The 16,817-nt window shown below is 45.0% G+C and overlaps 1 protein-coding gene across 5 annotated transcripts in view; it reads right to left on the bottom strand.

The window, feature by feature from the left end:
* Positions 1-16,817, bottom strand: part of rock2a (rho-associated, coiled-coil containing protein kinase 2a) — a 318,731-nt gene that overhangs the window by 34,699 nt on the left and 267,215 nt on the right. For 4 of the 5 annotated variants that reach the window (XM_038800251.1, XM_038800250.1, XM_038800253.1 and 1 more), the window contains exons 26-28: positions 13,480-13,648; positions 8,268-8,465; positions 6,402-6,472 (exon numbers count right to left, since the gene is read on the bottom strand). In XM_038800251.1, the coding sequence (XP_038656179.1) occupies positions 6,402-6,472; positions 8,268-8,465; positions 13,480-13,648 (438 nt within the window). The remainder of the gene's footprint in view (positions 1-6,401; positions 6,473-8,267; positions 8,466-13,479; positions 13,649-16,817) is intronic. The other variant, XM_038800254.1, reaches the window with a different exon arrangement.

The following is a 16,817-nucleotide window of genomic DNA, read 5'->3' as shown; positions in this document are numbered from 1 at the left end:
AGGAAAAAGCTATAAATGGACTTGAACTTGTTAACCACCAGGAAGGCAGTGCATCAACTCTGCCAGACACGGGGGACCTTATACGAACACAGAGAAAATGCAAGCCACCTATTGGCTCGCCAGCTGAGAAAGCAGGCAGCCACAAGGGAGATAGCGTAGATGAAGGACAGCAAAGACGGACTGGTAGCCGAATCAAAAAAGGTCAACCAAGCATTTAAGACCATCTACCAGGGACTGTACACCTCCGAGCCCTCCAATGGGGATATTGGGATGAAACGGTTCCTCAATGAACTGGACATGCAGTCGTGGGAGCGATAGGAGAGGGAAGCTGGAAGCACCAATAGCACAGGGAGAGATAATGGAGAGCATCAGTTCCATGCAGGTGGGGAAGACGCCAGGACCTGATGGGCTCCCGGCGGACTTGTATTAAAAATTCATACCAGCCCTGGCCCCAAACATTGGGGTCATGTTCACAGATTTGCTAGCAAGGGGCACCCTGTCTCCAACGCTAACACAAGTCATGATATCGCTGACACCCAGAAAAGACAAAGGGCTGACCAAATGCAGATCATACACACCCATTTCGCTGTTCAATGTATACATGAAGATACTTGTGAAATCTTGGCGAAGAGACTGGAGAACCGCGTACCAGAGGTGGTCGTAGAGGACCAGATGTGCTTTGTCAAGGGTAGATAGCTAACTGTGAACATCAGACGGCTGCTAAATGTAATAATCACCCCATCTGGGGAGAACTCCAGAAGTTATAGTCACCCTGGACGCAGAAAAGACAAGAGTCGAATGGAAGTACCTCACTGACGTACTGGAGTGGTTTAGGCTAGGGACGGGGTTCATCTTGTGGGTGAAACACCTGTACAACGCCCCCAAGGTGAGCATTTGGACCAACACCACAACCGTTGAATATTTCCAGCTGCACAGAGTCACAAGGTAGGGATACCGACTGTCCCCGCTCTTGTTCGTCCTGGCAATCGAATCCCTGGCGATCGCTCTGTGAGACACAAAAGGCTCGAAGGACATCCAAAGAGGAGGCAGAGAGCACAAGTTTCACTCTTTGCGGATGACCTGCTCCTATACATCTTGGACTCACAGAATGGCCTGAAAGTAATCATGAATCTCCTGGAAGAGTTAGGGGCCTACTCAGGTGACAATCTCAACCTGGGCAAGAGCCAGGCGTTACCCAGTGAACCTGAACCGGGGAGGGGCAGAGCTGGAGGGACTTCCATTCAAACTAGCCAAAAACAAATTCTGCTACCTGGGGATCTAGATATCCCATGACTGGACACGGATCCACAAGTGGAATCTGACCAGTCTGGCGGAGGACGTTAAAAAGGACCTACAGAGATGGAATGCACTCCCGCTTTCCCTGGTGGGGAGGGTGCAGACGATCAAGATGGAACGTACTGCTGAGGTTCCTCTTCCTGTGCAGATCCACACCGATCTTCATCCCCAAGGCCCGTTTCCAAGAGATAGACATAATGATCATGGTGTTTGTTTGGGGGGGGGGGGGTGGGGGGGGTGGGGGGGGGGGTGGGGGGGACACAAGGATTCAAGCCGACCCACTACAAAGGAGAAAAATTGGGCGGCCTGGCAGCCAAACCTGTCAATACTACCACTGGCAGCCAAAAAGGTGAGGGGATAGATAGAAGAACCAACTGAATGGAGGAGTCCTCCTGCAAGTTGACGACGCCGGGGCCCTCGCCACGGCAGTGCTCCCAACCCGTCCACCCCCAACAAAATACAGTGGTGGCAGCCACATTGAGGACATGGAACCAAATGAGACAGAATTTCAGTTTAACCGAGATGGCCCCCATCTGCGGCAAACACAAATTCCTGCTAGCCATGCTCGACGCCACCTTCAGAAAATGGAGACAGGACAGGTGGATGCTCTGGGGCAGGCTCGTGACCCTGGATGAACCGATGGAAGATCTGGAGCTACCGACAGGACAGGAACTCCGGCACCTTCAAATCAAACATTTTCTCTGCAAGGAGACGGCGGGGTTCCCTAGGGCCCCGAGTGACATTTTACTTGAAGAGTTAATAAACATGGACAGTAAGGAGAGGAGTAACTGTGGGGATTCTACGGACGACTGCTGGAAAGGGCAAGGACACCACTGAGCGGAGTTAGGCACAAATGGGAGAACGCACAGGGGACGGAAGTGAGGTGGGGACCCTGGAGCGAAGCACTGAATAGGGCCAGCTCTATCTCCTCCTGCGCAAGTCTAAGCCTCATGCAGTTTAAAGTGGTGCACAGAGCGCAACTAACCAGAATCCGAATGAACAGATTTTTCCCGGAGATGGAAGATAAATGCCAAACATGCTCACATGTTCTGGGCCTGCCCCAGACTTGTTGGGTTCTGGACAGCCTTCTTCGAGGCGATGTCCAAGGTTGTGAGGGTGAAGCCATGCCCGAGAGTGACAGTCTTCGGGGTATCGGACCAGCCAGAGCTACATCTAGGGAAAGAGGGCCAACGCCCTTGCTTTTGCTTCCTTCATCGCACGCTGGAATATCCTGCTCTGCTGGCAAACAGCAGCACCACCCATAGCTGCAGACTGGCTGGCAGACCTCGGAATTTCTCCATCTGGAGAAGAACAGGTACACTATCCGAGGGTCAGATGAGGGCTTCCACGAAGTGTGGGGGTTATACATCAGCCTGTTCCAAGACCTGTTCGAAGCCAACAGTGACTAGGGAAAGAGCAGATAAGAACACACAGTGGAGAGGAACAGAAGGGGAAAGGGAAAGGAGATAACCTAAGAGAGCATAGAGAGAAACAGGGGGGAAAAAAGGGAGGAGGGAGGGGGCAGGAAGCCACCCACTGAACCCATAAAAACAACAATAAAAACTGGAGAGAGGAGCGGATCACAGTGGTGTGTCACCCAGGGCGAAAGTTAGTGCCAGGAAAGAACCAGACTACCAACGGGGGGGACGGGGGACAGAGAGAATGTATGTAAAAATTTGTAAATAAGAAACGTCACAACTGGCTGGGTCACTGTCTGTGTGGAGTCTGCACGTCCTCCCCGTGTGTGCGTGGGTTTCCTCCGGGTGCTCCGGTTTCCTCCCACAGTCCAAAGATGTGCGGGTTAGGTGGATTGGCTATGCTAAATTGCCCGTAGTGTAAGGTTAATGGGGGGATTGTTGGGTTACGGGTATACGGGTTACGTGGGTTTAAGTAGGGTGATCATTGCTCGGCACAACATCGAGGGCCGAAGGGCCTGTTCTGTGCTGTACTGTTCTATGTAAATATCAGGTGCACTATATGTTAAGTAGTTATTCTGCAAAAACTGAAAACGGCAATAAAATATTTTTTTTAAAAACAATTCTGCTACTCCCTTCTTCATTGCTTACTTGTAGGGGCTCTTACAATCTGTTTTTGTACTTGCTGGTAAACTCTGAATTTATTTGGTCATTCTAAATTGCTGGATTCTAAAATTCCGTCCTCGAGCATGCTATTTTTCCTTTAAGCTTCTTTAATCTCTACTATTGTTAACTTTTTAGTTGCCCATGGATAGAACATCTTGCCTGTGGAGTATTTATTTCTCAAAGGACAGTATGCAAGGGGAGTATAACATTTAAAAAAAATGTTAATAAGTACTCATTTACACACATAATCTTTGGATGTAATTTTCCAATCTGCTTTAGCCAATATTTCCCCTGCCCTATCAGATCTAACATAAAAACAGAAAATGCAGGAAAAACTCAGCAGGTCAGCAGCATCTGCGGAGAGAGAAACATGGTGAACAGGAGTGCCCATATGACTTCTCCACAGCTGAAGAGAGGTAAAAATGTGATGGATTTTACACTGTTAAAGAGAGGGTGGAACAGGTGGAGCAAACAGAAGGTTAGGAATGAATGGAAACTTAGGAGTGATTTGACAAAGACGTCTTGGAAACAAGACATAGGGGGCGCGATTCTCCGCCCCCCACGCCGGGTGGGAGAATAGCGGGAGGGCCTCCCGACATTTTTCATGCCCTCCCGTTATTCTCCCCCCACGCCCGACACACGCCACGAATTGCCGCTCACCGTTTTTTACAGCGAGCGACGATTCTCCGAGGCCGAGCGGCCGGGCCTTCACGCCCATTTCAACACGGCAGCAAACACACCTGCTCGCTGCCGTCATGAAACGGGCGCCAGCTGCCCGTTTGGGGCATCTGGGGGCCCGATTGGCACGGCAGTACCACGGCCGTGGCAAGGGGGGCATAGGCCCGTGATCGGTGCCCACCGATCGCGGGCCGTGCGTCCTTAACGGACGCACTCTTTTCCCTCCACCGCCACGCAAGATCAAGCCGCCACGCTGAGGGAAAGACGCCAACTGCGCATGCGCGGTTTGGCGTCGTTCAACCTGCGCATGCGCGGCTGACGTCATCGGCCGCGTCAGCCGCCGTGACGCACGGGGCCACGCTCCTAGCCCCGCTCGGGGGGGAGAATTGGCTCCAGAAGTGGGCGTGAAGGCTGCCGTGGGTTACGGCCTGTCCCACGGCAGCCTTTAAGATTCTCCGCATTTGCGGAGAATCTCGCCCAGGGAGTATTAAAGACACTTGCAGATGTGTAAGAAAGTGTTAATGGCATAAAGGGAAAATTGCAGAATATATTCACGGTAGAGCAAGTGTCAGCGCTCTGTTAAGACAAACGCAAGAACAAGTTACAGATGGCCCTGCGGGGGAGGGAGTTGGGGAATAATGAGATTTTAAAAAGGATCGAAATAGATGAGGGAGTTCACGGTTTGTTGTTGTTGAACTGACTGTTAAGACCAGAAGGCTGTAAAGTGCCTAATGGGAAGATGAGGTGCTAGTCCTCTAGTTTGTATTGAGTTTCCCTGGAACACTGAAGTAGCCACAGTTGGAATTGTCAGCGTGAGAACAAGATTGTGAGCTGAAATAGCAAGCAACAGGAGGGCCGGCATCAGGCTTGAAGATTGACCGAAGGTATTCCACAAAACGGTCACCTCTAATGAGTTATTTAGGTTTAAGCTCTACCTAGGACTTATGTACATCACTGTCAAACTCCATGTGAAATATTATATCATGACCACTGACCCCCAGGGATAACTTATTATGCGATTACTAATTAACCCTGTCTCATTACAAGACAAGGGTGGAAATTTCTCAAAAAGAGTCAGGTTCTGATTGAAAACCAGCGTGCCTTTCCCCAGAAACACAGCCAGGTTTGCCATCCAGATCCTTTGACACTTGGAGAAAAAGAGAATTGGTGGGTGTTTAGCACCGTCGCTCTGGAGGGCGGGGCCTCAGAGCCAGCAAGTCTGACGAGGCAGAGGTTGGGGCGCCACGATCAACGAGAATGCCAAACTCCCAACATCCCCCCCCCCCCATCCAACCACACTCGAGGGGTATCTCCCCCCCCCCCTCAAACCACACCCAAGAAGAAATCTCCACCCCCTCCCACAACCTCACCAAAGGAGGAATCCCCCCCCGAAAAAAAAACAAAAAACACACCCAAGGGGGACCCCCCTAAAAACACACTTACGGGGGAACCCCCACCATAACCATACCCAAGGGGAGGCCCCATTCCCTCCTTCCCCCCACTCCCATACCTTCCCTCATCCTCATCTTCTCCCGACCTCATTCCCCTACACTCACTCCCTTCACCATCCCGCTCCCTCCCCCCCACCCGCTCCCCCCCTCTCTCCCCCACTCATTCACTCTCTCCCCCCCACTCCCTCTCTCTCCACCCTGCTCCCTCTCTCTCCCCCCCACTCCCTCTCCCTTCCTCTCTCTTCCCCCTCTCTCTCTCCCCCACCCTCTCCTCCTCTCCCTCTCACTACCTCCGCTCTCGCCACCCTACCTCCCGCTCCTGCCCCTCCCGCTTCCACTCCCCCTCCTGCTCCCTCTCTCCCCTCCCGCCCCTCACTCCTCCCCATCCCTCACGCTCCCCTCCCCCCCCCCCCCCCCCCCCCCCCCCCCCCCCCCCCCCAACATCCCCATCAGAATGATGGGAGGAGTACCAATCCAAGTAAAATCTTTAATTATGGGCTAGGAAAATTCTATTAACCAGAATGACCACAATCACTATCTGCTTCAAAACTTTAATCAAACATTTTTCTTCTTAGGTAATATTTTACAGTAAATATTATATTAATTATTTTAGTTCTTTACCAATCAGCCAAATAGTCCAAGTAGAAGTTAGCAGATGAGGTCATTCATCAAAACATCCAAAGCTACGTGTAGGTGTATTCATCACCCATTCTGCTAACCACCTTTAATGTGAACCAAAAAGACATATGACTGGCTGCACCACTGCACAGTTATCACCAGAACCCAGAGACTTGCAAATACACATCTCAAACTAAATTTTAAACACATAATTTATCAAGCGGTTGATTGTTAATCCAGATAATTAAAGGGAGTTTCTTTGAAACGAAAAACATACCTGTTTTCGCCACAAGAATTTCTTTGTGTTGTTTCGCATAGGCAAGGAAAGCCAACCTTCCAACCTGGATTCTAAAAAACAATGGAAATGCAATTTTTAAAAAATACACTTGACATTGAACAAAAATCTAGGCATCCAAATGGAGTGGAATCTGTGTTTGATTTCCTGGCAACTTTTACATACCGGATTTTATAGGTTTTCTAAACACACAAATATAGGAAAACTAATATTTTTTACTTTTTGGTACAACTGTCAGAATTTGTAATCCCTGTTATTGAAAATTTCTGTCAGTCCAGAAGCACATCTTCATGCTGTCATGACTCTATCTAGCAACAGCGATAAATTAATTTAACAAAACATTATAGGATGCGAAAAATTCAGCATCAGGTAGAAATCTGCCGCGAGACAGCAGTAGACAATATTAAAAATGCCCCATTGATGTGTGTCTCTCTCAATAACAAGATTAGAAGGCTGTTTGGATAACAATCAGGTGTGAATAGTTTTTGAGGACAACAGTTTATAGACAATTGGGAAGGTCAATGAGGTATACATTTCAAGGCAGTTAATAGGGGCAGACAGCCAAATACACAGAAAGCATAATCAAAAAGGAACCAAAGTAGAATTGGCCCCACAATCAGAAGGCAGAGAGGCAGTTAACACCTCGCAGTCTCAAAGCAGATAGACCAGTTTCCAGGCACCAAGCCTGAAAGCTGGATTTTCAGCCAGCAGCCTAAAAGCCAGTTTTACATCAATCAAGCATCGAAGTCTTAGAGCCAAGGCAGTGCAGAAAATCTTTGTAACGGCTGTTTTAAATATCTTCACTGGACCAGGAAAATATATTTCCAGACTTGACTACCATCCCTGTATTGTGCGTTAACTATAAGCTTGTTATTTAATTTAGATATTATTTGGGGAAACAGGGGAGACTTGCGGAGTTCAGGTATCGTAGATATATTTTGGAACATGGGTACGTTCTATAGAAACCGTGAGAGTTTTGTAATTTATACACATTAATTGCATGAGAGTAGAGTAATCCTGTTCGTGTGTGTTTGTCTTTTTTTTAATAAATAGTCTTTAATACTTGTTACCTGATGTCTGGTCTATTTATTCTCACTGGAGTTTAACTTGTCTGCTCACATCAAAACAAAATAAAACTATAAACCCCAACGAACCAGTGTTCCAAGTTGGGATACCCTCACAGATAACATCAGTGTGCTTCAGCGTCACAGGAGTACCAATTGTAAACCTGTCTTAAACTGAAGAAATTTAGAAATCAATTCTGCAGAAAATTCAGTTTTGTATTCAGTCCTCATTTGAAACTGTTTCTTTTCCTCATCATTTATTATTATAAAACATTATGCACTCAAGAGTTACAGCAATACCCAGAATTAATTGAAAATAATTCAGATTTGACAAGTCCAAAAAATTCTTGAACGGTAACCCCAAATTAGGGATTCCTTTCAATATTATATTGTTTAAACTAGGTAAAACATGTTTGATCCTAGAATCTGCATTCTAAAGCCAGAACAAAAGGCACATTAATTAATCAAGAGGTTAGGGTGATCAGCCATGCAAATAATTTAATTAGAAGTTAATAAGTTACACATCATACTTGCACGGACTCTTTCAGATGAACATATTGATTAAAATCAAATCCTAAAAATAGGTCAATTCCAGTACAAGAGATTAAGTGATAGCTTTTTAAAAAAATTTCTTCTATATCCGCCTGCATGCGGTTATAGTCTACTTCAAATACCATTTTTGTATTTCAAACTTTGCGTATACAAAGACTGTTAGACAAACTTTTAAAATAATTTAGTTTCTTTTTAAAAAGCAATGGTGTTCAAGTCACATGCAGTACATCACCTGCGGAAACAGGTTCAAGATCTGTGTCAGAGCCAGGATCAGACTGTGTGCGTACAAAGGAATCTGCGTCTTCATCTGAGTCAGACTCAGAATTGTGGAGGTAAGAATAAGAGGGCTTAGTGGCAAGGGTGACAGAGGTAGAAGAGTGTTTGTAGCTAAAAGACATGGACTCCGTTGTGTGGGATTGAGTAATACGAACTGAGAAAACCAAGGCAGCAAAACAAGTAGAAAAGTAAAGATTTTCAATTTTCATAGTTTAAGTTTGGATTAAATAAAGTAGAAAATTAAAAACAAAATTGAACAGAAATAATCAGGTAGCAGAAAGAAGAGCAAAACCAAGTTAAATACAAATGTTTGAAGTTTGTAGAATGTGTTTCTGTAGCTTAATAAAATGCAGCTATAGTTTATATTGCTACATGAAATAACAGGTCAGCTCCTGCTTGAAGGCACAGGAAAGAGCTCTTTTTACCCTAAACTGGGTGGAACTTTGATGAAAAGGCGTAGATGAAGGTTGGAGGAGTAGTTTCCCCTGGAGTGATATATCCGCTGGTTACCAAACCTGGCAGAGACATGGCCAAAGAGTTAGAGGAATCCTGTACTGCAGCAGCAGCCAGTGAAAGGATGGCTGTCGGGGAAGGGCTGTTGCAAGGTGGAAGCCCCAGGCTCGTGCAGTTGATGGCTTTTATTAAGGAGGAAATCAAAACAATAAAAAGAGGGTTCTTGATTAATAAGGGGATCAGGGGTTATGGGGAAAAGGCAGAAGAATGGGGATGAGAAAATATCAGCCATGATTGAATGATGGAGCAGACTCGATGGGCCGAGTGGCCTAATTCTGCTCCTATGTCTTATGGTCTTAGGGTCCTTTCACACGTCTATAAGATGTATTCGAGGATTGATCACTTTGTAGTGAGTCGGGAGGTTTTGGTTGGGGTGGAGGGAGCAGAGTATGCGGGGATAGTTTTCTCGGACCGTGTCCCCCACTGGCTGGAGATTCGGTTTAGATCGGGACGAGAGCAGAAGCCGGGATGGAGGTTTGATTCAGGGTTGTTGGTGGATGGAGGTTTTTAATGATAAGGTGCGGCGGCGATTAAGGAGTATGTGGAGTTGAATCAGAATGGGGAAGTGTCGGCAGCCATTTTTTGGGAAGCACTGAAGGCAGTGGTCTGGGGAGAAATTATTTTGTTTAAGACTCGTGCGGATTGGGAAAGGAGGGAGAAACATGACCGTCTAGTGCAGGGGTGGGCAAACTACGGCCCACAGGCCGCATGCGGCCCGCCAAAGGTCTTTATGCGGCCCACCAAGTCATTAAAAAAAATAATATTTTTTAAATTTTTTTTTTCTTTTTAATTTTTAATTTTTTTTTTAAAAGGTTAATGGGGGAGGTGGCTGTTGGGTTACTTACTGGTATAGGGTGGATACGTTGACTTCAGTAGGGTGATCATTGCTCGGCACAATGTTGAGGGCCGAAGGGCCTGTTCTGTGCTGTACTGTTCTATGTTCTATATGAGGCGCCCAGAATCATAACCGGGTGAAGTAATTATTTTACTTAATATACTATGCGGCCCTTTAAAATTGTGAATTTCTGAATGTGGCCCTTGCACGGAAAAGTTTGCCCACCCCTGGTCGAGTGAATGAGATAGTAGAGGTGGACAGGGAGTATTCAAGGGTGCCCAACGCGGAGGGATTGGCGAGGAGGAAAAAATTGCAGGACAGTTTGACAATGGGGAGGGCGGTAGGGCAACTGCTAAGGGCAAGAGGGGTGTAATATGAGTATGGGGAGAAGGCAAGCTACATGCTGTCGCACCAGCAACAGAGGCAGGTCGCATCCAGGGAAATATTGCTGATTCAGACTGGGGCTGGAGATGTGGTGTCGGAGCCAGGGAAGATAAACGAGGCTTTCAGGGAATACTACTAGGGTCTGGGCAGGTGGACCCAGGGGGAGAGGAGGGGGACATGGGGCGGTTTCTGGATGAACTGGAATTTCCCCAGGTGGAGGAAGCAAAGAGGCAGATGTTGGAGGAGCCCCTGGGTCTGAGGGAGGTGCTGGATAGTATCAGGGTACGAACTCAGGGAAGGACCCAGGGCCAGATGGGTAGCAAGCCAAATTTTATAAGGAATTTGCAACAGACCTGGTACCACATCTGTTGGGGAGATTTAATGAAGCGCTGGAGATGATGACGCAGGCAGTAATCACGCTAATCCCAAAAAAGGGAAGGACCCGGGGGAAAGTGGGTTTGTATAGGCCCATATCATTTTTGAACACAGTTGTGAAAATATTGGCTAGGTTGTTGGCGGGGAGGATGGAGGATTGTGTCCCGGGGGTCGTTGCAGAAAATCAAACAGGCTTCGTGAAGGGCAGGCAACTTGTGAGTAATATAAGACGACTGTTGAATGTAGTGATGAATCCGTCTGGGGCTCTGGTACTGGAAGTGGTGGTATCCATGGATGCGGAGAGGGCATTTGATCAGGTGGAGTGGCGGTACTTGGTCGTGGTTTTGGGAAGGTTTGGGATGAGATTTGTGGCATGGATGCGGTTGTGGCACTAAGGGCGAGTGAGAGTATGAATAATTTGAATTTGCGGAGCTTTGACTTAGGGGTACGAGGCAGGGGTGCCCGCTGTCGCCGTTATTGTTTACGCTGGCCATAGAGCCATTGCCAATGGCTCTGAGGGCATCGGTGGAGTGGTAGGGGATTATGAGGGAGCATTGGGTGTCGCTCTATGCCGATGACTTGTTGCTATATGTTTGAGATCCACTGAGAATATGGGGAGGATTATGGGCCTACTGGGGAGAATTGGCATTTTCTCAGGGTATAAACTGAATCTAGGGAAAAGCAAGGTTTTAGTGGTGAATGAGCTGGGACGGCAGGCAAATTTAGGGGGATGCCATTTACAGTAGCGAGGGATAGGTTTTGGTATTTGGGGATTCAGGTAGCGAGGGAATGGGCGAGGCTCCAAAAGTGGAACTTAACGAAGCTGATGGAGGAAGCCAGGGGGGATCTTAAGAGATGGGATACACTGATGTTGGGGGGGGGGTCCACGTTGTGAAAATGAATATTTTGCCGAGGTTCCTGTTTATTTTTCAGGCTCTCCCGATCTTTATACCAAAGACCTTTTTTCGCAAATTGGACACGATCATTTCAGACTTTGTATGGGCGGGGAAGATGCTGAGGTTTGGGTGGACCCTGCTACAGAAGCAGAGGCAGCAGGGGGGGGTTGGCGTTGTCGAACCTGCGTCATTATTATTGGGTGGCGAACGTGGATATGGTGCGGTGATGGTGGGAAGGAGATGGCGTAGAGTGGGATAAGAATGAGTGGGTTCTTCCAGGGGATAGCAGATGTGTGAGAGAGGTGTGGGCAGGGGCCAGCGAATCACACACACGTTTTGGGGTTACGAAAAATTGGGAAGATTCTGGGCGGAAGTGTTGACGGTCTTAGCCAAGATAGAGGAGGTGGACCCGGACCCTTTGGTGGCGATATTTTGGGTTTCCGAGAAGCCGGAGCTCATGGAGAGGAGGAAGGCCAATGGCGTGGCCTTCGCCTCTCTGATTGCACGGCGGCAAATTTTGGAGTGGCGATCAGCATCGTCACCAGGGGTAGCCGCTTCGTTGGGTGACGTGTACGACTTCCTGCGGTTGGAGAAGATAAAATATGAGTTAAGGGGCTCCGCAGAGGGGTTTGAGAAAAGGTGGGGGATGTTTGAGGAGCTGTTCATCACAGGGGAAGGGCGCTAAAAAAAGGGAAATATTTGTACGGACTGTATGGTCGATTGCTGGGCAGTATGTTTCCCGGGGTGTTTATATGTGGTAACATGTTTTGATACATGTTTGTAATAAAATACATTTAAAACCAAGTAATATTGTACATCTCTTGAAAGAAATACTGAATTTCAACACTGAAGGATGAGTGAAATACATTTCATTTTGTTACCTCACTATGCTGTACCTTCATATCCTCCAGGAAAGGATTGAGAGTGTCCAAACACATATTGCTTTGGGCTCTCTCAGTACAACTTAACAAGTCTACTTTGTGCTTCCAAATTTGAATTGTTGCATATTTTATGTATTTAGCCCCAATGTTACAATGATTTCCAATTTTCGCCATGGTGAAAAGGTACTGTCTGTCAAAGGTCTTTGTGATAGTTCCATTTTTGATTAGTTTCACAACAACCTTCCTTATGCTTCACATTATAAAGCAACAACTTTTATTCTGAGAAAGGACAGACCAGTTCAGGTGGTCCAAAACTTTAAGAGCCTCTTCATAAATAGAGAGGAGACTTCTGATATTGTAAGACATATCAGGCCATTTCATTCCTGCTCCCCAAAACGTGGAACACTCCTGTACTCATTAACTGAATTTCTTGCTTTTCTTACAGCACTAACACTTTTGTAGTGTTGATAATTGATGGAGATTAACAGTACCTTAGCTGCTAAAGCAAAAAAAGGATTAATAGATGGGCTATTCAATCACAAGTCTTCTCCTGCCACAGTAACGACTATGTTTTAAAATAGCCCTTCATCCATTCCAAATGCCAAGTCCTTCATTGATTCTACACATTCAGGAGATTAATTGTGGTATGAAATATTTCTAACATGAGTCTATTCTAAATATCCACTATTTTAAAGGGAAAAAAATACTTTAAAATTTCTCTTTAATATCACTGACTTTGATCTGATGGCCTCTACTTTTGCCATTCTCGCTCAAAGGCAAATTAGCTTGTTCAACATTATCTACAACTCTCTTTATTGCTTTCCTCCAATAAAGTGTGTTCAGCTCCATGAGCCCTCCTAACCTAGTTCTAACCACATTGCTCTCCTTTGAATCCTCCCCAGAGTGTCAGTGTCCTGGCTTCGGCAATATTAGCAAGTCAGGAGTTAAGCAATGTTTAATAAAACATTACAGGACAGAAGAACAAACTCCAAATGTATCACCAATATCTTGGATTTAAAACAATATATGTTATAAATATAACTAGAAACTGATTACAAATTTGCAAAATAAACAAAATACATTAAATATCTATCGGCTATAACTTTCTTTCCAAAGGCCATAAAAATAGTTCAGCATAATTCCCATTATTAAACTATCATTCACTAATGTCTCGGCTATATTTTAATGGAATAATCTGTTAAAACTATGAAAGGTAATTACTTCAAGTACCCAAAGATAATGAGTCGCATTTAATTTTTTTTGGGGGGGGGAAAGCACACATACCAGGAAATCCATCATCTGCTTCTGCATCACCAGGCCCGCTGCCAATACTAGTAGTGTCGAGTCCCACTTGCACTGATGTCAGCTGACATCGAAGTTGTTCAATATCGCTGTCTTTGCTGTCTAGTGCCATCTGCAGCTCAATTCGCACCTGGCTTTCGTCTGCAATTTGCTGTTGGAAGATTAATGTTTTACAGGCACATTACACCTATAGATCCCGGCAAATCATAAAAAAAACACTACTGTAGAGCTATTACAAATAACCAAATTTCCATTTCAAATTAATAAACCTTTCTCATTGGGCAGCATGGTGGCGCAGTGGGTTAGCACTGCGCCTCACAGCGCCGAGGTTCCAGGTTCGATCCCAGCTCTGGATCACTTTCAGTGTGAAGTTTGCACATTCTCCCCATGTTTGCATGGGTTTCGCCCCCACAACCCAAACATGTGCAAGTTAGGTGGATTGGCCACGCTAAATTGCCCCTTAGTTGGAAAAAAATAATTGGGTACTCTAAATTTAAAAAGAAAACTCTCTCATAATTTTTCAATCACCAAATTTAATCCCTGTGCCTTGCTCTGTTGCTAGAGCCCCCTATGTATCTCTGCTTCAAATATTATCTGCTAATATACATACAATTACAGCACTGAAAGAATCCATTTGTCTCAAGAGGTTCATGCCAGTGTTTTAGGGGCAGCACGGTGGCACAATGGTTAGCATTGCTGCCTCACAGCTCCAGGGACCTGGGTTCAATTCCCAGCTTGGGTCACTTGCGGAGTCTGCATGTTCTCCCCGTGACTGCGTGGGTTTCCTCTGAGTGCTCTGGTTACCGCCCACAAAGGCATGCTTGTTAGGCGAATTGTACAATCTGAATTCTCCTTCAGTGTATCTGAACAGACGCCGTAGTGTGGCGACTAGGGGATTTTCACAGTAGCTTCATTGCAGTGTTAATGTAAGCCTACTTGTGACACTAATAAAGGTTATTGTTCATTTTCCACATGAACAGCAGCCTAATCCCAGATGCAAAATCCTTCATTCCATCCTCTTCAACACCTATTCTTAAAAGTTGATAGTCACCGAATCATGAAACTCCAATTATTCTTATCCATTTATGGTGTTACTTTTAAGTTGTGAAGTTAAATCCCCACATCTCTCTGCTTTTTACAATGGCCATCTTTCTCCCAAAAGTCACTAAAACCCCAAGTCCAATCCTAAATCTCCTAATCGCAATTGAATTCCATCTCCATTTTTATTGTTCCTTTATCATCAAAGCAATATCCTCAGTCAGCTTCCTTTGGCTATCAAAATACTTAACTTTTTCTCCTATTTTAGTATTCTCAACAAACACACTTCCCAGTTCTATATCCAAGTCACTGGTATGCATAATGCTAGATCTTTTCTAAATTCAGAAATCCAGAGATGATCATTTTCATAGCCGTCACAAACCTACTTTCCAATTTCTTAGTCTTTTTTTCCCCCTGGATTTCAGTATTTTATGACATAATTCCATCCCATGTGAACACTAACATTGGCTGTGATCCCTCAGTCTACATAATCCCCTCTAGTCTTTCTGAAACATCCCTTGATCTAACACATTGGATGCAACAATGTATCTATGACTCTCAATATGGATTGCAAAAATGTCCACCCACTTAACTATCAAAGTCAATGATTACTGCATTCTGACTGAACGACTAATTCTTATCCCACCCTCCTCAAGGCATCACAAGTATTTCTGGTGCTACTGCAATCTCTTCAGTCTTCAGCATCGAGGATGCAAGTAACATCCCAGAAATCAGGAAATGGAAGGAAGTGAGGAACTCAGGAAAATTACAATCACCGGGGAAATTACATTGAGCAAATTGTTGGAGTTGCAGAGTGGCAAATCCCTGCATCTGACAGACTTCATCCCAGGGTCTTAAAATAAATGGCTAGAACGATAGTTGATGCATTGGTTTTAATTTTCCAAAATTCCCTAGATCAGGGGAAGGTTCCATTAGACTGGAAAATAGCAATACAACACCTTTGTTCAAAAGGGGAAGGAGACAGCAAGCCAGTTAAGCTTTAGGCCAGTTAACATGTCATAGAGAAAATGTTGGAAGCTATTTTTGAGAGAAGGCAATTTACTATCAAGGTTCCTTCTCTCGCCAGCTCTTTCTTGTTTTCCCTGACGTGTCCATAGCCACCAGTCTCCTTCCTCGACAACTGAAATGTCCCCATCTCTCAGTAGGTTGACTACCCATAAGATCTTTTACCGCAACATATTTCATCCCCTGCCCCTCGCTCTAATTCTTCCCATCCCCTCCCTCGACCTCTCCCCCAAATGTCAGATTTGTCTTCAATTCTGATATAAATTCAGAGGTCTTGACTTTAAATAATCTAATTTTCCACACATTTATGTTTAAAACTCTATTTAAAACTTCTATATCTTGTAGGAATTGTGCTTCACTGTTCCTTCTTACTAGAAATTGTTAATCAAATTGCATTAAAATTTATATTGCTATCAACCTAAATTTAAATGAAACCACAATATTCTTCCTTCTCCCTCAGGTCTACTCTCGCTAAATTCCTGCTATGCAAGTATAATTTTCACTCAGCCCTCATCTTATTTTGTTACCAGTTGACTACAAATGAGTTTGCTCTCTGCTTGAACTCTTAATATAATACTAACAATTGTATTTTTTAAAAACACGTGTTAAGAAGAATGGAGTAATTAAGGTGTGCTTTTGTATGTGCAGACACACATGGATGCTTGTGTAGAACATATGGGGAATTGGAAAGAGAAAGGAGAAAAAATGCAATTCTGACTGACTGTATCGCGGAGTTTCCACATTCTACATATAGACTACGCAATATGAATAATGATAAAATCTGTTAATGTCTTGCCCAGTGGGCTATAGCTTCTGAAAATAGATTGTTAGGATTACATCAAGTATTACATTCCAACCTAAAAATATGATACAACAAAGGACACATCAAATGCAATAATAATGTTTAGTAAGGCATTTTTGCTGAGGAAAAATTATTTTAATCACTACAAATTAAAGTTCCACGAATAGCTTAGTATTGAGTAAACTATCAGAATAATGTTCCTCACTAGTTTGAGGCTGCAACTATGACTTCTACTTAGCCATGCAATGCACAGCAATTATTTGAACAAAGCCCATCTTTAAGCTAGGTAGTATTCAGAAGTTGTGTTAAACTTCTTTTCCTAATCATAATCTTGCAGTATCTGAAGTGACACAGCATCAAAGTGCCAAGTTCCCATTTTGAACGCTTAAACCTTTCTAGTATCCCCAATTGGCACCCTTGCTCCCCATCCTTTATGTCAGTGGGTCCACTAGGT

The sequence above is a fragment of the Scyliorhinus canicula genome, chromosome 6 (genome assembly GCF_902713615.1).
Source record: "Scyliorhinus canicula chromosome 6, sScyCan1.1, whole genome shotgun sequence".
NCBI classification, from domain to species: domain Eukaryota; kingdom Metazoa; phylum Chordata; class Chondrichthyes; order Carcharhiniformes; family Scyliorhinidae; genus Scyliorhinus; species Scyliorhinus canicula.
The sequence above is the reverse complement of the archived record's forward strand: the minus strand, read 5'-3'. Positions and strand labels throughout refer to the sequence as shown.